The 20,754-nt window shown below is 51.0% G+C and overlaps 8 protein-coding genes across 8 annotated transcripts; 6 read left to right on the plus strand and 2 right to left on the minus strand.

Moving 5' to 3' along the window:
* Window positions 1–94: 94 nt before the first annotated feature.
* Window positions 95–1,238, plus strand: COCSADRAFT_175025 (uncharacterized protein; the record flags this gene model as incomplete). The annotated part of the gene is made up of 3 exons (XM_007705996.1): window positions 95–277; window positions 329–1,043; window positions 1,099–1,238. 3 exons carry the CDS (start codon window positions 95–97, stop codon window positions 1,236–1,238), a joined length of 1,038 nt encoding a protein of 345 aa, XP_007704186.1.
* Window positions 1,239–1,932: 694 nt separating this feature from the next.
* Window positions 1,933–3,962, plus strand: COCSADRAFT_125974 (uncharacterized protein). The gene is made up of 4 exons (XM_007705997.1): window positions 1,933–2,307; window positions 2,356–3,160; window positions 3,212–3,328; window positions 3,384–3,962. Exons 1-4 carry the CDS (start codon window positions 1,994–1,996, stop codon window positions 3,723–3,725), a joined length of 1,578 nt encoding a protein of 525 aa, XP_007704187.1. The 5' UTR covers window positions 1,933–1,993; the 3' UTR covers window positions 3,726–3,962.
* A 2,540-nt stretch (window positions 3,963–6,502) lies between these two features.
* On the plus strand, window positions 6,503–9,083 carry COCSADRAFT_151036 (uncharacterized protein; the record flags this gene model as incomplete). Its single annotated transcript, XM_007705998.1, has 5 exons — window positions 6,503–7,035; window positions 7,121–7,326; window positions 7,380–7,893; window positions 7,940–8,261; window positions 8,314–9,083. The coding sequence occupies 5 exons, from the start codon at window positions 6,503–6,505 to the stop codon at window positions 8,926–8,928; spliced, it is 2,190 nt and encodes a 729-aa protein (XP_007704188.1). The 3' UTR covers window positions 8,929–9,083.
* Window positions 9,084–9,727: 644 nt separating this feature from the next.
* Window positions 9,728–10,998, plus strand: COCSADRAFT_246597 (uncharacterized protein). The gene is made up of 2 exons (XM_007705999.1): window positions 9,728–9,868; window positions 9,936–10,998. Exons 1-2 carry the CDS (start codon window positions 9,837–9,839, stop codon window positions 10,810–10,812), a joined length of 909 nt encoding a protein of 302 aa, XP_007704189.1. The 5' UTR covers window positions 9,728–9,836; the 3' UTR covers window positions 10,813–10,998.
* A 2,208-nt stretch (window positions 10,999–13,206) lies between these two features.
* COCSADRAFT_40379 (uncharacterized protein) lies at window positions 13,207–13,760 on the minus strand. The gene has a single exon (XM_007705872.1). The coding sequence runs from the start codon at window positions 13,677–13,679 to the stop codon at window positions 13,380–13,382; it is 300 nt and encodes a 99-aa protein (XP_007704062.1). The 5' UTR covers window positions 13,680–13,760; the 3' UTR covers window positions 13,207–13,379.
* Window positions 13,761–15,387: 1,627 nt separating this feature from the next.
* COCSADRAFT_99944 (uncharacterized protein) lies at window positions 15,388–16,539 on the plus strand (the record flags this gene model as incomplete). Its single annotated transcript, XM_007706000.1, has 1 exon — window positions 15,388–16,539. One exon carries the CDS (start codon window positions 15,388–15,390, stop codon window positions 16,537–16,539), a length of 1,152 nt encoding a protein of 383 aa, XP_007704190.1.
* A 536-nt stretch (window positions 16,540–17,075) lies between these two features.
* COCSADRAFT_246624 (uncharacterized protein) lies at window positions 17,076–17,633 on the plus strand. The gene has a single exon (XM_007706001.1). The coding sequence runs from the start codon at window positions 17,185–17,187 to the stop codon at window positions 17,488–17,490; it is 306 nt and encodes a 101-aa protein (XP_007704191.1). The 5' UTR covers window positions 17,076–17,184; the 3' UTR covers window positions 17,491–17,633.
* A 365-nt stretch (window positions 17,634–17,998) lies between these two features.
* On the minus strand, window positions 17,999–18,804 carry COCSADRAFT_246634 (uncharacterized protein). The gene has a single exon (XM_007706002.1). It carries the CDS (start codon window positions 18,588–18,590, stop codon window positions 18,183–18,185), a length of 408 nt encoding a protein of 135 aa, XP_007704192.1. The 5' UTR covers window positions 18,591–18,804; the 3' UTR covers window positions 17,999–18,182.
* Between the last annotated feature and the right edge of the window lie 1,950 nt (window positions 18,805–20,754).

The raw sequence follows: 20,754 nt of genomic DNA on the forward strand, positions 1-20,754 counted from the left end.
GGTAGCGCAATCTGGGGTGTTTTCGCGACGCTCCACTCCAATCCAAGGTTTGTCTCTCACAACCTGGTGGTTTTCCAGCGGCGACTTGATATACATGCTCGCGATGGTGCTTGCAAACAAGCTCGACCGCAACCTGCGCGCGGTAGAAGAGAGTTCAGATGGCGAAGACTACTACGAGGTTACGGACCGGTCTTCTTCTGCCTCTGTAATCGAGGCAGATGAAGGCGGAAACGTCATCAGCTCCGGTGGCGAAGAGGATGCGGGGTCTGAAGACAGGGTAAGCATTATACAGAACAATTCGCAAATGGGCCATGCTAACATAGACAAGTCAGATGTTGAAAACGACGACGACCAAGTAAAGGCGCAAATGAGCAGAGTCTCATTCGGCGCATTAGCCAAGGCCCAGGATGTACTCTCGAAATCGTCTGACCGAAAACGCAAGCGAGGCGACGACACATCAAAATCACAAGAAGACAAGCTGGAGGCGTTGAGAGAGCGATTACGGCAGATCAAGGCCGAGAAGCTTGCAAGTGGTGCACAGCCTAGCAAAAAAGCAAAGACATCGAGCAAGTCCAAGGCGAAGCCCGTTCAGAGTGATAGTGGCGACGACGACGCCAGTGACAGCGAAGGCTCTGATTCAGACGCCGCGCCCCATGCGCGCTCGAGCAAACACGCCCCAGCCGTCCAGTCGAGCAAGCGCATGGTGTCGCGTAAACGCCAGGTGGTTGAGGTGAAGAAGCCCGTCTTCCGAGACCCACGATTTGATAACGTATCCGGGCCCCGGCCAGACGAGTACGTGGTCGACAAGCGCTATTCCTTCCTCAATGACTACCGGGCGTCTGAAATCTCAGAATTGCGTAACACCATCAAAAAGACAAAGAACGAAGATGAAAAAGAGCGGCTCAAGAAGAAGCTTTTGTCCATGGAGTCCCAGCAGAAGGCAAGAGAAAACAAGGAGAAGCTCAAGGAGGTCTCACGCGAGCACAAGAAGAAGGAAAAGGAATTGGTTAAGGAGGGCAAGAAGCCATTCTTCTTGAAGAAGTGTATGTCCATGATCGTGCCTCCACTTAACGGTCACGTGCTAACCGTACATTCTAGCCGAGCAAAAGAAGATTGCGTTGGTCGACCGGTTCCAGAACATGAAATCGAAGCAGCGCGACAAGGTCATCGAACGCCGGCGCAAGAAAGTCACTGCCAAAGAAAGGAGGAACATGCCCGATACGCGGCGCACTGCTTAACTCCTTTCGCCTGTGGCGCATTCACACATGCAAAAGCATTAGGATCAATTCCATATACCCAACCATCAATGCAGCGTTTTTGCGTATTGTCGAATTTTGTTCTCTCACATATACCTTTGGCCCTGTGCTGTTAAGAACGGATGTCGCCCATAGTCTCTTGCGATCAATCGATTAGCCACAAGTTGCACTCAAAAGTATGGTAGATTCACGCTCAGACCAAAAGGCCCGAGGACTGGGAATCTAGATCTATTTAGCTCTTCTCCAGCCTCGTGCTTGGCAGGGACACCCGAATTTAGCTCCTCGCACTATCCATTCGATACGCTACAGAACGCCTTCTCCCACGGAGCGGATCTACCGAACATTTCCTTGGCCAGCGGGTGGCGCGATCCCAACCTCGCTATACCAGAATTGGTTGTAAAAAGCCCACCTGCACACCTTGACTCTTGCCCCAACCCGTTGTCCTTTCGGGAGTTCGGGTACCATCTCATTTCGCTTCAAGCATTTTTGTGTCCTCTGTTAGTAGGGGGAAAGCGAGCAGAATCTCGGAGGCGCCGGTCCACCTGACTAGGCATCCTCTCTGTTTTGGAATGCTCGGCTTGTATGTAGCGTCACCAGAATAACCCTGAATCGAGAAGCATTCTGTGCCACGTATATATGCTGGTTATCATGCCTGAATGAGACTGCACTGGATAATATTATTCCATTCAGCAGGTACATTTCCAGCAGCTGGTCATAGACCATTCCACTCATTCAAGATGCGCTCGTTTACCGCTTCACTCCTTTTGTCTTTGGCGACAGCCACCTCCGCTACTGAACAAGCCCAGTGCGACTTAATTACCGACGTTGTTAATGTTTTACACGCCGTTCCGTATGCACCGGAACTGTGCTCGTCATTGCTCCAGATTTCCACTTCAACTGTCACCTCCACGGTTGTGAACACCGTGACGGATACCATACCCACAGAGGTCACAGAGACACTCACCGCAACGGAGACGTTTACCCACACAGAGACGCTCACTACCGGTACCATCACTAGTAATACTGATGCTGTCTCAGTGGCCGTCACTGAGTAAGTCTGCTTGTCAGGAATCCAAATTGCGGCTGCTGATTTCTTTAGAACCACCACGGTCCCAGCATGCCCCACAATCACTACCATCCTCAAACGAGGTGATGTTCTCGAGACTGCTTCCACCAGCACGACTTGTACCGGAGAGAAGTCTACAAACAGTGCAGGTGTTTATCCTACCTATCCCATCAGCGCTGCCCAGGCCTCTCCAACAAGCACCAGCTCTACTACGTGCTCCAGTTCTACCTCTACAAAGTCTTCTTCGTCCAAGTGCTCAGAAAGCTTGAAGCCGACTCATGATGGATCCTACAATACGGAGGATTCTTATCCCACCGGTTCCTCGAGCACTCTGAAGCAGGCTTACGCTGATCCCTACAACACCAAGGAGTCTTATCCTACTGGTTCCTCCAGCGTTGACGGATCCTATTACGCAGCTAGCTCGAGCAATGTTCACCCACATTATGCTGTTAGCTCGAGCGTCGTTCAGCAATACCCTGCTGCCTCGAGCATCATTCAGCAATACCCTGCTGTCAACTCGAGCATTTACCAACCATATCCTGTTGTTAACTATACCATTTCGACAACACCCTCGGTAACACCCGCGGAAACACCCTCGGAAACACCAGTCACACCCACTCCTACTCCTACTCCCACTCCAATCGTGTTGTGTGCAGAGGCACCAGAAGAGCTACAGCAATTCGAGTGTGAAAAGATTACCGCGGGCTGCGGATGCCTTGGCCTGCAAGCGCCTACAACGACCGAGGCCATCACCGAGATGACTTCTGTCACTGAATACGCAACAGCCACGGCTACACTTCAGGTCACCACAGTTCAGGAAGAAACACTTACGTTATCCGTAAGTCTAGTACGCTCTCTCGTAAGGCTATAATCTAATTTGTCCATGTAGGTTGATGCAACTGAATACATTACCCCGACAGTAACTGTTGTCACGAAGGCCACTGAGACAGCGGCTCCACCTGATTTCAACAATGACTCCAACAACTGCGGTTCATGCGGCAATGTGGTAAGTCCCCAATGTTTTATCAATCACAGCTCACAAGCAACTAACAATGCCCCAGTGCCCCAGCGGCAGCAGCTGCTCCAACGGCAAGTGCGAGGGCCCGAACCCCAACCCCCAATGCGCCGGCGCCACATGCCGCAACTACATCTATTGTGGTAGCGGCTGCCTCTGCGGCTCCGTCGTTGGCGGTGGTGGTCTCTGTATTTCCGGTAGCACATCCTGCAGCAGTCCTGCGTGCAAAGCAAACTCGGACTGCGGCGCTAACCAGTTGTGCGTCATCAACACGTGCTGCAGAGGTGGCGCCGGCATGTGCGTCTCCGTTGAAACTACGTGTGCGAACAATGCTCGCCCGAGGATGTTGTTTATGCGAAGGCCCAGTGAGGGGACTGTCTCTGGATAGAGTTTGGAAATCTTACTATAGAAGCATAACTCAAGCTTACGGAGCCTTGGTTTAATACAAACCGTTGAGCTATGTACTAAACTCTTCGAGTAGCTTGAATACTAGAATATTTTTTTCTGTCATGTCTTTTAGAAAACTATATCTTACGGGTGAGGCATTTCGCAGATAGGTACAAGGTATGTTTGTTAGGAATGAGTTGACACGAATTCTTCAGGAGAAATTTATAATTCATATGAGATCATATACGTATGTGCTGTGACACTTCTAGCATCAGTGGAGCCCAACACGTCCCCAAGAGTTGCCCTTCCTAGATCTGAGTTCAAAGTATGGTGACAAGAATCATCTAACAATCGCATAGACTACCACGTTCAGACATCTCTCTATCTCTCTCTCTCTCTAACCTAATAGATCGCGACTAGATAAGTATAGCCCAACCCCTGGCGAAAAAAAGACCCCTTACTTTCAATCATGCTCAACCTGGAAATACCGAGTACCATCAAGACGTGGCAGATGCACACATTCAATTGTCGAACCGACCCTAACGACACTGTTGTCACGTGTCTGCGCAGGCACCGTCACTCTAACCTGCGCTCTCGGCTGAGTACTTGCCCTCGTGTCCTGATAATTGGCAAGAATGATGGTGTTGGGCCTGGAGCTGCGGTTTGTGACTGAGATGCTGATATTTTGAGTGATTCTGACATCTATCGGGACGGTCATATGGACGTCGATGAAGTTGTTGGGTGCCCACGAGGCGATTGCTGGCTCGTGGGTGCGCGTCGGCTCGTCGATGGCCGTGCCTTTTCAAGATTATGTATATATGCTTGTAGAAATTACCTGAGAACATAGCAAAGAGGACAGATGCAAACAATAAATTTTATCATAATATTGAAGTAATGCTACAAAGCTCTGGTGTTCCTAACTTTCCCGCGCGTTGTTGATCTTGGTACTAGTAGGGTGGCTCTCACGGAACGGAAGTGGCCGGACTCCATAGGCAAACGAGAAGGCTATGTTCTTATCATTTTACCGCTTTTAGTAGTTATTTGGTGGTGTTCGGCTATTTCAGTTTCGCGAGAGGGTGGTTCTTAGTCGATCAGTAAAACCGGGAAACTCAGACCAAGCGGAGTATTCTACCAAAGCGAGTTACCTTTACTGCAACACATCAGCATTACTACAACGTCATTTTATTAAAAATTGATAAGATCAATATGCGAACTGTGGATTTACTATAATGAAGTGCACATTGAGTAAAATACTAATAGTAGTGTTGTATCAGCAACAATAATGGCTTGAGGCGGGCTTCATACCGTCGATGCTACGCTATTTTATTCCCATTTCACCAATTAGCCGAGCGAGTGGCTTGTTTGGAGTCCGGGTATTCCGGTTCACCGAGAGAAGGGTAGCAAAGGTACCGAAAGTTTAATAGATTTAGGCTTACGGTAGCCCATGCCAGATTCGCATTAACCTCTGTATGTAGGCAGATCTCCTGCTCATCATACTATCATTTACAGCTAAAAGATAGCATATTCGTATACCCCGATTAGTTATTACCAGTAATGTGGGGCAGATGTGGTGCCCTTGGTGACGGTACCAGATACTTAGGCTTGGATAGGACTACGACAAGAGGTGAAACTAAACCTACCGAAGTGGTAAGCTGCTTTTTTTTTAAAAAAAAAACCTAGCTACGACTTCACTCGGCACTAATCAGGAGCTTTGTATCTACATACTTAGTAATACCGAACATTCTAGGTATAACAGAGCCATCTCGCAGACTAATAGAGCAAAAGCTGGATAGCTGGTCGACATTCAAAACTTCTGACCAAGCTGTATATCTACTCTTAGCTATCCTGACCCAGGGAAGGATGATCGATGAGTCCTCACGGCGTTGCCCTCAGCTCAGATTATCGTGATTGCTGCGTCTACATTCAGCGGTGCTTTAGTTCGCTTTCAGGCCTAGTATTCTTTAACATCATGATGACAACCTCAAAACAGCACTCAAGAAAGATGCAATCTGAGTTCTATATCACTCTACTATCTATCCACTACCATAATTATTCACTCTGGCTGCTGTGGTTGCATACTGATCTCGCTCCTCCTGCTACCTACTATTCTAGCTCCTCTAACCAGCTATCCACTGCTATAAGCCAAATACCTAGTAGTCGAGATCCCAGTCCATACTCTCCTACCCATCCCACAACCACCCACCATCCGCAGACACATATCCCCAACATCCCACTACACCTACTATACCCAAAAACACTAAGCCATTCCAACGGCCAATCACATCGCCCCTCTTCCATGCGCTCACCCACCCCAACCCTGTCTTAGGAACCCGATTATAACATGCAGCTAAAGCCGCAAAATGATGTACGCCAAGTCCTGCACTACAACGACATAACCACAACTGCAACGGTACTTGTGCTTGCATGTAACTCAACCGCTCAATGCTCACCTCCCCCACACAAACGTCGCTCCCCCGCTCCCCCGCCCGCGGATTAATGCTCGAAAGGGCAGGTACGTTTGGTGGGGGGAAGCACGACATACCTGCATCCTCCCTCTACTTGTTTTTTTGTCAATCCAGTAAAAAAAAGAAGGATGATGATGTTGAAGCGGGGTTAACGCAGCAAGGAACGGACGAAAAGGAAGATAATAAGATAGATAGATAGATAGATAGATACGTATAAAACCTTATACTCCCCAAGCTTTCAATGCGAAAGATACTGTGCATTTCCCATCCATTAACCTCTATTCTCGTCAATTGGTGATTTTGGAACTACACAATGGAGTCCTGGATACTCTCTCTCATCCCCCTCCTCATCCTCCTCTTCCTCACACCACCAACCCTCGCCTGCCAACGCGACTGGTCCCTCCTCCACGCCCGCATCAGCCGCCACTCCCACTCCCCCAGCAAGCACAGCATCCGCGACACACCCACCTACCCACCCCCCCTCACCCCCACCGAATCCCTCCTCCTCAACTCCTTCGACGCCGTAGCCCTGCGCACATGGTCCTCGTACTACACGCACGGCGACCACCTGGGCACGCACAACCGGTCCATGGCGGAGTGGACGGCGGAAAAGTGGCGGAGCGCGGGGTTCACCGAGGTGAATGTAGTTGAGTTTCCGATTTGGTATACGTATCCTGAGCGGTCGGCGCTGCGGCTGGAGGGTGTAGGGGGAGAGGTGTTGCATGAGGCGAGGCTTGTGGAGGATGTGTTAGTTGAGGATGAGACGAGTGGGTATCCAAATGTGATTCCGGCGTATCATGCGATGAGTGCTAGTGGGGATGTTAGGGGGGAGTATGTGTATGTTGGGTGAGTTCTCCTCCTTCTCTTTCTCTCTTTTGGTACCGATGGAGTGGATGGAGAAGGCTGATGCGATTGTGTTTGGGGAGATTAGACGCGGCACACGAGCGGATTTCCAGGTCCTGAAAGATGCGGGGATTGAGTTGAAGGGCAAGATTGCGCTTGCGAATTATGGGGGGATATATCGTGGGACGAAGGTGAAGAATGCACAGGATAATGGGATGGCGGGGTGTGTGCTTTTTACGGATCCGTTGGATGATGGGGAGGTTACGGTTGAGAATGGGTATAAGGCGTATCCTGGTTTGACGCCCTCTTGTTACGATTTTGTCTGAGTGAGTACTGACGAAAGATAGATGGACCTGCGAGGAATCCTTCTTCGATTCAGAGAGGTAGCGTACGCTTCTCTTCACTGTACTCTGGCGATCCTACGACGGTCGGTTGGGCTTCCTCGTGGGACTCCCCCCGTGGGAATATCTCTTTGTACACACCCTCCATCCCATCCATCCCCATCAGCATGAAAGATTCTCTTCCGCTTCTTGAGGCCCTCAAAGGCCACGGTGTATCTGCCAAGGAAGCAAACCGTAGTGGGTGGACTGGTGGGTTCAGTAACATAACTTATGACAGCGGTCCTGCACCCGGTGCGCTCCTACATATAGATCATCTCATGAATGGATGGGTAGCCCCCGTGTGGGACGTCATTGGTGTCATCAACGGAACTACCGACGAAGTCGTGGTGATTGGAAACCATCGAGATGCATGGGTTATTGGCGGTGCTGCGGATCCAAATTCAGGCAGTGCTGTTTTGATTGAGCTGGCGAATGCGTTTGGAAAGTTGGTGGCAAAGGGCTGGAAGCCAAGGAGAACAATGTATGTCAAGTCCGCGTCAGAATCCACATTGATTAATACAGAACAGCATCCTTGGATCCTGGGACGCTGAGGAATTCGGCCTCCAGGGTTCCACTGAATGGGTTGAATCGCATTTGCCCTGGCTCACAACAAGTGTAGTCGCCTATCTCAACCTCGACATTGCAGTGTCTGGTCCGAGGACCTCGTTCTCCGGCAGCGGAGAGCTACACACCATGGTCGTAGAACAGATGAAGAAAGTCTTGTTCCCCGAAGGCTGGGGCGATTTCCCCACGCTCTACGACATGTGGCACAACACTACCCAGGGAGAAATCCCACCGCTGGGCAGTGGCTCCGACTATGCCAGTTTCTACCAAAACGGCATCGCATGTGTACGTTGCCACATATCTTCACCTACTTGTTGACCATTAACACATCCACTAGATCGACATTGGCTCCGACGGCGGTAAAACCGACCCCATCTACCACTACCACTCCAACTATGACTCGTACGCGTGGATGTCGCGCTTCGGTGACCCAGACTTCAAGCTCCACAAGGCAATCGGCCAGTGGCTCACCCTCATCGCCTACCACATTGCCGACGACGCCCTCATCCCCTGGGACCTCCCCAACGCCGCTTCAGTCCTGCAATCCTACCTCTCCGAGCTTAACGAAACAATCACAGACTCTGAATTGTCCAAGGACTTGGATCTCGCGCCGCTGGGCGATGCGATTGCCGAGTTTGAGGCTCAGGCTGCGAATATTGCACGGGTTGCTGAGACGGCCGTGGGATTTCAGGATCCAGTGATGCTGGGGGTTGTAAATGCGAAATTCCGTGATTTCTCGCGTGGCTTTGCGTCGTCGGGTGGATTACCTGGGCGCGAGACGTTCAAGAATGTGATCAGTGCGCCGGGCATTGATAACGGGTATGGCGCTGATGTGTTTCCGGCAGTCACGGACAGCGTAAATAAAGGGGATACGGGTGCGGCGCAGGAGTGGGTTGAGAAGAGTGCGAAGGCGGTGTTGAGGGCTGCGGAGATTTTACGGGTGGGGAATTGAGTTAAGGGTGATGCATATGACTGTGCGTGTGGGCTGACAGAAATAACACAGTTAGGTATCTAATCATTTTGCAAAAGAGAGTATTATCGCATTGTGAAACGTGTATGTGGACAGGTCGATGAGATGATGTTGGATGATTGAATGTGAAGTATGTAGACGAATTAGAACATTGGACCCATAGAACAGCGGTTCATCACCAATCTCGCTTGTCAGTAGTGCAATGACTTTACCGTCGACGTCACTCTTACAGCCATCCCTGCATCTTCTTCTAAGTATGTAACACAGCATGATGCAATAACCACCGGCCCAACCAGCACCGCACTTGAGACACGGGGGGTTAGGGAAGGAAAAGCAAAGTCAAAGACATACACACATGTGCATTTTCATGCATACAATGAAAAGACAGGGCGACAGACCTCAAATCCCCTATATGCGCATATCGCCAGTAGAAGCTGCGATTCTTTCTTCCGTCGCACGTACGCAAACCCAAGCGACCCCGTCATACGATGGGGAAGGGGTTGCAAGCGCAAGGATACTTCTTCCAAGGCAGGCGACGCGCGTGAGTGGCGTTGGGGCGCGCAAGTCCAGCCCACCCGGCATGTCACACGCAAACTACGTCATTGTGCTTTTCAAGCTGAGGAGAAAGGCAAGAAAAGCAGGAGGCTTGCACCCATATGCACATACTCTTAGCTTTCGCATACCGCTTCTCCCCCTCTCACTGCCCCTTTTTCTCTCTTTTTTACCTGACAGAAAAGGAGAGGTAGATTGTTTAAAAAGAGCGAGGACGAACAAGGTCAATTGTATCTATCCTGTTACGAGGTGCCGCCACGACCGCCAAAAAAAGGGAGAGACGAAAGAAAGAGAGATATTCTAGGAAAAGAAGAAAGGATAAAATCGCACAAGCTACCATGTCTAATGTCCAAGACAAGCCGCTCAATGAGTACGTTATTTGAAAATCACACGCAGCGCAGTAGACCAATGTCGTTTCTAACAGGATGAAACTCTAGGCTCCTCTCGCGCTCAATGGTAGACATCTACGTCGGACCAGAGAACACGCACTGGATCCTCCACGAAAAACTGCTATGTCACCACTCACCTTTTTTCCGCAAAATCTTCTACTCAAAGTCCTCGACGTCATCACGCACGCAGTCCTTCGGACTCCCAGATGAAGAAGACCTCCCTTTCAAGACCTTTGTCGGCTGGCTCTACTCCTCCAGCCTGCCCGTTCCCCGCGAGGAAGCCGATCTTGGCACAGCCTTCGACCTGTACTTGATGGCCGAGAAATTCGAGATCCCTGCGCTAGTCGCCGATGTCCTGCAGGTAGTGCGCGAGTGGTACAAGTACAGCGATTCGTACCCGGGCCTGCGCCGCGTGCAGTACATCTACGCCAACACTGAGGAGTCGAGCCCAATGCGACATATGCTCGTGCACGCAGTCGCGCGCATGATGGTGGTGGCGAGCACGGGTATCCCGCCGCACTGGGACAAGGCGCTGCGCAAGAACGGGCAGCTGGCTGTCGACATCATCCGCGCGATCCAGGACTGGCGGCTCGACGAGGAGACGGTCCCCGATGCGCGTGAGGAACCGGCCGAGGGCGAGGAGCTCGTCGATGTCGAGGGAGAGACGAGTAAGTTGGATGAGCAGGCGGAAAAGGAAATCGATTCTAAGCTCGCGGGGAGAGAAGATCCGCCCGCGTCATCGTCTTCCGTGTCTGCGGACGAGAGTGCAGAGGACTCCGAGGACACGGTTGTCGAGTCTCTCGTTGAAGAGGCCAAGGGAAAGAAGGAAGATGTCAAGGCTAAGACGCCGGTTCTTGAGAAAGAGTTTGGCAAGTTTAGCTTGAACGAGCGGGGGAACGCTGATTACGGTACTCTCAAGGCGTAAGAAGTTGCACGCCGTCTATCTTTTTTTTTTGGCTGGCTGGCTGGTTGAAGAAATGAAAGAAAAAGGGATGAGTGCGTGGTGGTGGATCTTCACACATTCTAGCATTCCCTTCTCTGTCTACGAGGCTTGGAAAAAAAGAGAACGAAAAGGAGGTCTTTTAGGTGGTTGAAGGGGGACTTGGCGAAAAGAAAAAGGGAGAATGGGAAGCACCAGTGTCACATGGGTTTCTCCTTCCCTCTCCACTGGACATTTTTAAAGTTTATTTTTTTTCCTTTCTCTTCTCTCGGGGAGACTCTCAATTGGGTATAAGCATATGTAATAGCTTTCCTCTTTTCCTCCCTATTCTTCTCCTTTTGTTTCTTTCTTTCTTACCTACGGGTTCAAGATTGCAAAGCTGTTTGTAGCCATATTGTTTTTTTGTCTGTCTGTCTGTTTGTTTGTCTTAGTTGGGTTTCTACCACTTTGTCTTATTAGCATGGTATGGGGGGTAAAACGCATGAATGAGTTAAAAACATTTGCAACTTGGATTTCGTCCTTGAATTTTGATCGATTGCTCAAGTGATACAAAGACATTTGCATATACTTCTTTCTCATGTCGAGTGATTGCAAATGTGAAGAGCATTCCAAATGCATGAGGAAGGGTGAAATTTGAGTTTAATGCTTGCAAGAGGCTATGGATCACAACATTTATTTTACTTCCTGGTATAACAAATCAATGCATTAAACTTTGTTCGGTTGCTTCCTTTTTTTTATTTTAAAAAAGACAAACAACAAGGGTTATTTTTATCGCATTGCAAGGGCGGGGGAGGCAAAGGCTCAATGTCAATGCACCATGGGGTGGAAAGAAACCCCCTGAATCAGGCAATCCATGACGAGTCATCTTACCCCCAGGACCATATTCAGTCGGGATGTTCATAGTAATGTCGGCTTGCCCGACGATCAGTGTATACCTACATTGACGATAACAATAAGATACCTTGCGATAGCAGTACTTTTGTCGGAATAGCGACTGGCGCAGTCGTCTTACCAAGATAGAGTTTCCGGGGTAATGCAGAAAGCTAATCACCGAGGGGCGGCGGAAAGGGCATAGTCTGTTTGTTTGGGGTATCGTGGTGGCCGAGAATGGATGCGGAGCTCCGGATTGAGAGGGGAATAGTGGTTGGCAGTGACGAGGGTGTGAATGGAGTAGCAGAGAAGCATCTTGTCGTCATGGACGGCATGGCGCGATGGCATGAACTATCAATGTGTTGAGAGAGTGGCCAATTTTATTTTGTTGTAGTAGGTTTTTGTTTATTGTCCGCTCGGATTTGGCAAGACAAGAGCTGGCGATGCTGTAGGCAGTCTGCTGTGCATCGTGGACCATGGCCAGCTCAGGGTCTCGGTGACACGGCATGGGTAATGCGGCCATGCAACGGTGTTTTTGAAACGGTCCTAGGCGAGATGCAAAGAGGCCAGTAATGAAAGCTTGTAGCATCAAGAAGGTACTTGGTTATAGAAGATCTACACAGGTTAAAGTTGTTTTTGCGGATGAAGGAGCTGGCTGGAGCTAATGACGATCAGTGGAAACATGCATGGGGGGCTTTTTGCGGAAGGCATCCGCAAACTTTGCGTAGTCGTTGGAGTGGAGCCCAAAAGGGACTGTGGCGCATGGCAGATTACAGCTCTGTGAGACTGAACACAAGGGCAGAGTATTGGTGCAACGGTAGCAAAGAATTTGGGACGGCAGACGTGGGCGGAGTGAGTACCGAGTGAAGAAGGTGGGACAGGCTTGGGAAGTGGGAATGGTAGGACGGAACCGGTTGTTGTCTAGAGGCGGCAGGAGGCGTTGTTTGGGTCGTGTGAGTTGAAGAAAAAGGCTATGGAGTGCTTCATGTTGAGAGGGTCTAAGGAGCCGGACCGAGATCCGGGACGGGCTGAGAGCGTTTGGGCGGGCGCCAAGGACGTCAAGGTGAGACTTTGAGCGAGTTTGCAGTAACAGGCAAAGACGAGGTACTGGCAGGGGCGTGATTGGTCATTGGCAGTCGCAATAAGCCGAGGGCCCAAAGGGGAAGGCCAGACGATCTTTTGCCGGAGTGGCAGCTAGTGGTGACACAGCCTTATCTTATCCCAGCGCGTGGGTTGGATGCAGGCAGAGATGGAGAGACAGGCAGACCCACTGGTTCCAGGCGGAGGAAGTAGTTTTCAAGCCGGACCCGGTAAGTTGTTGCGACGCGATGCAGCAGGCGGGCGGAAGCGAGAGTAAGGGAGGGCGATATAGGCAGACGGAGGGGGTGCTAAGCGTTGGGATGGGCGGTGGACGTGGATGTGGAGGTGAGATGAGTGGTTTGTCAATGCAAGAGCTGGAAGGGGCAGTCGCCAACGGCGAGTGCAGGGGAAGGAGGGGAGGGGAGGGGAGGGGACAAATATGGCAGGCACCAGGTGGATGTTTGTAGATGGTTGCTTACTGTGGTAGATACATTACAATACATACGTACGTACGTACGTACATACCTAGATAGTTACTTGGATGGCGACGTCAGTGAGCATGGTGGATACAGACAAGCAAGCCAAAGAGGGGCGAGCACGGGCTAGGGCAAAGTATGTTGCGTGTAAGTGAGAATGGACATTTGTTGGAGGCGTTGTACTATTCGACAGGCGGAAAAAAAAGGGTCCAGCAGGCGGCGGCGTGGCAGGCGCGATGGACAGCGGTCAGTCGGGGTGTCGTGGCGAGAAAAAAAAAGAGGGTTGGATGTTTCAGGATAGGTTTCGCTGGCAGGTCTCGTGACGGCGGTTGATGAGGGATGGGATGGGATAGGGATAGGGATAGGGATAGGGATAGGGATAGGAATGGGATGAGTCACAGTAGGTAGGGAATGTATCCTGGACATGGCATGTGTGTATGTAGGTGAATAGTAGTAGGTGAGTATATGTACATGGACAGGTGTGGTAATCACAATGTCGATAGGGAAGGCGCAATCTCCCTGGCGCGAACACATTGAAGGTCAGAAAATAGTACAGTATAGTTAGTAAGTGGTAGTATAGTCTGAAGATAGCTCTCACATGGACACACGGACATGGACATGGACATGGACATGGACACAGACGCAGACGCAGACAGACGGACAGACAGCGCGACAAGGACAAGGACAAGCGCAGACACACACAGGCACACAGGCACACAGCGGGCAGAATTGACAGCCACGTGTGAGTTGGGGTTTGGACAAGGGTGCTGGCAAATATGGTGATGTCCAAGGTCTGCACTCGCTACTTGCAAGGGCCATGGTGAAACGCGCGCCCCATGAACCATGTGCCTGGCCAATTCGCGCGGGGCCTTTTGCTGGCCTCGCCCGCAACCCTCGCGCTCCACCGTCGGCCGGTTCGGGCGTGGTCAAACGGGGGCATGGGCGGGCGTGAAACACGGGAGGCCTCAGCAGGCAGCGGTGGTGGTGATTGGCGGCCGGCCAAGTATTGGCAATGGGGCCTGTAACGCAGCGCTGAGTGGTGCTGACTGTCGTCGACGAGCTGCCCTCACAGTCGACGTGCCTATGCGAAACAGCGGTTGGCCGCCACATCTGCTCGCCCTAGGCCCCAATACTCGCGCCCATGCCTGGCGTCTCGAGGCTGCCCTAGAGTAAGACGGCTAGCCCACATGTGCGTGTCTGTGTGCGCATCCCATCCCATCCCATCCCATCCCATCCTGTCCCATCCTGTCCTATCCACCCATTCCATCCATCCTGGTCCTGTCGTCCGCTGGCCTGCCTAGCTCTCCTAGCAGCAACACACTCCAAGAGCTGCCCGGCATCCGTGCCCCCCATTTTTATCTGCCCTCGACGCCCACGCCCACACCACGCCTGCGCCCACGCCCTCTCGCTTTCGCCGGCTCTTTTTTTTGTTTTGTTTTACTCTCCTCTCACCTTTTCCCTCTCCCTCTCCACTTGCTTGCACGCCACCTGTCTACCTGCTTGCTTGCTTGCTCGCTCGCTGGCTTGCTGGCTCGTAGCACTCGTCGCCTGCCCCGCTTCGCTAGCCCACCCTCCTCCCTGCCATCCTCCACCCCCCCCGGCGCCCGTGTTGCACCAGCCTCTAATCTGCCCCGGCTGCGCACATCCCTCGACACTTGGTGTAGCGGACTTCCTACAAGACCCTGCCACACTCACCCTCCTACAATCAACCTGTCCCGACCCATTGCTTTCTCACACCGGCGCCCACACGCGACCATGACCACCGTTGTCGCCAATCCCCCGGCCCCTGCCCAGCATGCGGCACCAGCGCCCGTCGACGGCGTAGGCTCCTCGAGGACATATGCTCCCATTGCGCCCTCGACTTCCTCTCCCCACCAACTGACGCCTACCTCTCGCACAAACAAACTGCCCCCCCACGACAATGCTTCACCTACCTCCTCCAGTCCAGGTGCACAGCACAGAGCAGAGGCAAAGCGCTCCCCTCTTTCGTACGTCGTTTAGTCTTTCCTCCCGATCTTCTACCTCTTCTTCTTCTTCTTCTTCTTCCTCCTCTACCTCACACTCTCCCTCGTGCCGTCCAATGTCGGCCTCGTCACCCACCTCCACCTCAATGTCCCCTCCGCATAGAGACATCATGTCCCTCATGTCTAACCGTCCCTCGTCGCGCAGATCCCGCGGCCCGGCCCCCAAGATAGTCGTCAAGAAGGAGCCCTCCTCGCCAGACATGCCCACCACCACCCGACACCGACCCCAGCGTCTCAACCTCTCCAACCACAACATTGTCCACTCGTCCGGTGCCCTTACAGCTCGCCCTTCTGGTCAGCCCTCTGCAAACCTGCTCGATGTAGGCCTTGCTTGCCTGTCACCTGGCTTCCACACTCAGGACCCCACCATGCGCGAGCAACTCCAACGCAGTCTCGATGTAAGAGAGCGCCAGAGACAGATTATCGAGGCTCGCCAGAAGCACGGCAAGGGCGGCCCATCAGACGCAGACGAGCCCCGTCCAGGCACAGAGATTGGTGCTTTCGGCCGCACAATAAAGACTCCCCAGACCTCACGCCGAAAGGGCCCTCCTCCAGCCCTCTCTATTGCGCCCCCTTCACACCAGTCGTTTGCAAACGACCGTGTCATCCAGTCGGCGCCCCTCAATCAAACTTTTACTGGCCTGCGCAGCAACGTACCCTCATCAAGGCACACCAACGCGCCATCAAACCTGTCACAGTCCTCGCACATTCACCATGTCCCGGCCCAGCAGACCAGCAACCGGTTACCACCCATCTCGGACGTCTTTCCTGAGCCTCTTGGAACGGCACGCAACGCCTATCACAACGGCAGCCCTGGACACTCTTCGCACTCCAACGTACAGCCCCCGATGCAATCACCAAGCTTCCCACCCCCACAGTTCACTCAGCCCCCGCCAACATCAAGGCCCCGCGAGTACAAGTCTGCTGAGGAGGCAGTCCAGCAAATGTCAGGTGGCCGAGAAGATCTGCTCCCCCGATTGGTCCATTACGGTGGCCACCAGCCCCCAACGCCCCCATCGCCAATGCCCAATAAGAACGCTTCATCAACACACCTTGTCCGCCCAGAGTCGCAGCGCAGCACTAGCTCTCGGAGACGTGGCCGCGACGAGTATGAGCAAGACAATGGCACCCCTCCACTCGGCCGCCAACAGCCTCGTCTGGGCCCATTCGGCGCTGGCCGCGACTCGCCAGAGACGCAGCTTAGAAAGAAGGAGGAATTCATTGGCCTTTGCGCAAGAGCCTGGGATCTATTCCACTCGTAATGTTTTTGCAACTACCGTCAATGCTCTTTTGTCTACTGTAATTTCTCTTATCGTCATTTTCCATCACACACCCATGGCGCATGTCGGAGTTCATCATGTCCGTAGTGCACCACTCTCGCTTCTTCTTCTCCATCATCATCATACCTGGTTCTATTTTCAACACGCCCTCGCGCGATGTTCATTATTACCCTTTCGACTCGGCATTTATTTGGGGAAATCTGCGCCACCAATTTTTTCATACGTTTAGTGACAGCATCTAGCCGTCCATTGGCAACGCACGGTTATACCCCCCCACACCACTCCACACGCAACCTTTTTATTTATTTCCCATGTCCAGATTTCCTTGAATCCTGGGTTACCCGATTTGGTCTCCAAATGTCCTTTTTGTTTTCCTTTTCGAATTATGGTTTCCACGAGTTATTCTGAACGAGAGAGGGTAGACAAAGCAAGGGGGGGCCGACTTTTGTTTGTTCGTGGCTGAAGCGGGACATCCCTCGTCTTGAAACACGACATGTCTCATGACACGAACAACTCCTCTCTTCGCACCCTCTTTTTTCTTCTAGCCCCTCTTTTCTGAAGAGTCGGCTGGCGGGACTTCCGGTTTCCGCCTTTTTATTCATTTTCTCATTTGCATTTACTACGGTCATGGGGTCTTGTTGGGAATGTGATACCTTGTTTTTCGGAAATGGCAGGCGGAGGAGGAAATGGATGGGAAGGAGAAGGAGAAAAATTCCGAGCTGGTTAATTCAAAGTGGAGGAGGAGGAAGCGCTGGTAAAGAAAGTGTGTATGGTTTTTCTTCGCAAAAAGACAAGAACGAGTCTTTTTTTGATCTACTATATCAAGACTCCGAAAGGTTTTTTTACTTCAAGCTACCTAACAAAAATGGGAAATCCGTGTGCATTATTCAATTTTTTTGTGCTTTTGTCTTTCTATTGCAATTGAAATGCTGATGGCGATGGTGATGTCATTACTAGTATTTGGCTTTGCTCGTTATCTTTCTTTCGTTGAAACAAAATCCATCGGGATCCCGCGTTTTTCTTCCTTGTATTCTTGATCTAAACTCCTCCCGCAGATAGATTAAAGAAAAATCCACAAAACACCAGCAGAGAGAGAGGAAACAACTAGTTTCAATCACACTATCTTACTTTCTTACCAGGTTCAACCTCCCCATTTTCTAACCTGCCAACCCGCTTTATTTTATTTTATTTTGCTTTCGCAATCGTTTATCAATGTAGCTAGAATACGCGCTTGACATACTTCCGTCCGACCGATGCTTTCATTCCCACCGGGTTAAATTGAAGTGGAAGAGAAGGTAAAAAAATCCCGTGCTTACTTTTCTTTTCTTTTCTTCGTTTGGTATGCCGGAGCATGTGAAAGATGCGGGTAGATGATACGATAGTTGACTGTATACAAAAAAAAAATGTGGACAGGAAGGTGGAGGTGGAGCGTGTTGTTTTTTTTTTCGCACCAATCACCTCCTCTCTCTCTCTCTTTCTCTACGTCTTTTGCGAGACTCTCCACCTTACGTGCCCCCCCCTCCCCCCCTCTCCATCTCGCGCCTACTTCCCCATACAATCTCGCACTACTTACACTCGCGCAAATCTCCTTTTTTTTCTTTTTTCTTTTCTCCGCTCCCACGCACCTATCTAAACCCACAAAAAGAATGCTGGATTGCAGATATTCCGATTGATATCCCCGAGAAATCCCCACTTGTTTCATCACGCCAAACGCATCGATCGCGGGTTGGAGCGAGCGTTTCGCTGGTGTGAAACGCGAGCCGTGCGTGCGTGCGTGTGTGCGTGCGTGGGCTGCCTGCCTGTTTTGACAGACCAGGGTAAGGATCAGGGAAGAAAGAGAAAGAGAGAAAGAGAGAGGGTAGGCATACGGACGTAAGGAGGGTATTAGTCAGATGGGTATGGGTATGGGTATGGGTTTGGCGGAGGAGAGCGGAGGGGCGGAGGGGGCAGCGGAGATGCGAAGATGTCGGATGCGCTAGATGCGCCAGATGCGAAAGATGTGGGTAGTGCGGGTATCGCGTGTATACACACATGTGCGTGTTGATGGTCTAGATGGATGTATGCACATACATGGGATGAGGAGACGGTGCAGTACATGAACAAAGGCAATTTCTGCACGTGAGTCTACGACTAGACATGGTAGATTCCGGATTATCAAAAGTACGTCCCTAGGCCTTGTAGGGCCAGAAAACGCCAAGGCTCTGTTTTTTGCTAACAATTTTACTTTTTTTTTAAACCTGGGAGTTGGTTCTTTGGAAGTAAGCAAGATGGATGGTGTGAGTCGGGCCGTTAGACAAGGGTTAGTTTTCTTGATCCTGTGGTTTTTTAGTGACTTGGAGGGTATGCGGATTATCTTTTTTTTCGTAGTAGAGGGGGGGTTTGCTTTCTAAGGATACAGGATGGAATATGCCAATGTATGCCTTGTCAAAGTAGTTCGTAGGGGTAGTATAAATTTGAATGTATGTATGTATGTATGTACGTACATACATACAATCGCCACATCTCGAACCCTTGCAACCCACCTACCTTACTCGCGCAACCTAGTGCACAAACACTCCCCCCCTCTATCCCTCTCTCTCTTGATCGACAGTCCGTGGTTGCCCTGCATGCCATGTGCCAAAATGTGCAATCCTGCACATTCCCCTTTTCTGTAATCGCCCGATTGCTCCCATTCGGCACTATTACGCAAGGCGATTCCCCTTTTCGGGGCCTGAGTCTGCGACCGAATAGGACAGTGCGGGGTGTGTGATGGACGGATGTGGGTAGTGAGGCGCAAAGAAAAGGGAGTTTGCGGGCGCTTGTGTATGTAAGATCTACTTAGGGGGGGTTAGTGGCTTATCTTTGTGGTTGCTTGGGGGGAGGGATTGGGTATAGGGGGATGTGATGGGCAGGTTTTTTTTATGATCGGATTTTTCAGCGGGTGGATTGTGAGTGGCTGGGTGGGTATTCCGAGGGGAGAGATGCCGCATGGAGGGATGGTAGGTGTGGAGTTGTGAAGGCTGATACTGTGGTGGGATAGAGGTGGACTATTTTATACGAGCGTATGCTGTGCACTGACTTTAGCGTATCTTTCTGCTTGGACTTGCTTTCGGGCTGAATATAGCATGTCGCCTGTCGAGCATGGAGGACTCTAGGTTGACCTTGGTCAAATTACCCTCGTATTTAAAACGAGTAAAGAATTGTAGTCTTGATTCTAATTGAACAGCACTCGGGCTCGTTACAACACCTGCCAAGCTCATATTGATTATAAGTAATGCCTATCTCGAGTCACAATCTATCCTTCTCCTTCTCCTTGACCGTAACAATACGATGAATGGACATGAAATGGGAGTATGCTCCCTTAACCTTGGTAGTATCACGCACATACGCTATTCACTGGAGTGTTCACCAATCCTTTCAATATCAAGAGCACTCTCCTGTGTTCATACCCTTGAGAACGCGCAAAGAGTGGGAAATGGTCACACAAAGACTTTTTAGGCTACAGGAGGGAAAAAAGTGTAGGAAAGTTTGTATCTCGTATCTCGTCCTGAGCAGTCTCTTGTGTCTGGGCACATGTAAGCGATCTATGGATTTGGCTTACACCATGAATTCAGCGTTTGATAGTGCCGATATCGGACCACACTAATGATGCGGAGTGGTTGTTCTTGTTAAGACGTTGATTCTATGCCGTCTTGTATCTCACATCTGTAATAGTTGCAAGACACTAGGACTAACTAGTTAACTAACGTGTTCTATCAGTAAGCTGGCCGTATCAGTAAGCTGGCCGCCCCACCAAAATTGACGCGACGCTCTACACCACCACCACAATGCCGCGACAACAACGCTCTATACAGACTTCTCGTGAAGGCAGACTAAGCCTTGCTATCGCATCCTATCATAATAATCCAAAAAGTTCTATCTACTCTCTTGCGAAAGCGTATGACGTGCCAAAATCAACACTCCAGACGCGTCTCCGCGGTGTCCAGCCACGGTCAGAGATTGCGTCTACTAGGCGCAAGCTATCACTTATTGAAGAGCAGTCTCTTGTTCAGTGGATTCTAGAGCTTGACCGACGTGGATTTCCACCACATATCATTGACGTGCGACGAATGGCAGACACTCTACTCGCCGCGCGTGGCCAGAATCCACCACCACCACCTATAGGCAAATGCTGGGTGCCGCGCTTTATCTAGAGCCAGCCAGAGCTTCAGACAAAGT

This window comes from Bipolaris sorokiniana, assembly GCF_000338995.1.
Source record: "Bipolaris sorokiniana ND90Pr unplaced genomic scaffold COCSAscaffold_15, whole genome shotgun sequence".
Taxonomy (NCBI): Eukaryota; Fungi; Ascomycota; class Dothideomycetes; order Pleosporales; family Pleosporaceae; genus Bipolaris; species Bipolaris sorokiniana.

Excerpts from the sequence above, each read along its gene's own strand:
- COCSADRAFT_125974 (XM_007705997.1), top strand. The coding sequence starts at position 1,994 with ATGCGCTCGTTTACCGCTTCACTCCTTTTGTCTTTGGCGACAGCCACC. Across the intron at positions 2,308-2,355 it reads GTCTCAGTGGCCGTCACTGA|AACCACCACGGTCCCAGCAT; the intron begins GTAAGTCTGCTT and ends TGATTTCTTTAG. Across the intron at positions 3,329-3,383 it reads GCGGTTCATGCGGCAATGTG|TGCCCCAGCGGCAGCAGCTG; the intron begins GTAAGTCCCCAA and ends ACAATGCCCCAG.
- COCSADRAFT_246597 (XM_007705999.1), top strand. The coding sequence starts at position 9,837 with ATGTCTAATGTCCAAGACAAGCCGCTCAATGA. Across the intron at positions 9,869-9,935 it reads CAAGACAAGCCGCTCAATGA|GCTCCTCTCGCGCTCAATGG; the intron begins GTACGTTATTTG and ends ATGAAACTCTAG.
- COCSADRAFT_40379 (XM_007705872.1), bottom strand. The coding sequence starts at position 13,679 with ATGTCCAGGATACATTCCCTACCTACTGTGACTCATCCCATTCCTATC.
- COCSADRAFT_246624 (XM_007706001.1), top strand. The coding sequence starts at position 17,185 with ATGGGGTCTTGTTGGGAATGTGATACCTTGTTTTTCGGAAATGGCAGG.
- COCSADRAFT_246634 (XM_007706002.1), bottom strand. The coding sequence starts at position 18,590 with ATGTGTGTATACACGCGATACCCGCACTACCCACATCTTTCGCATCTG.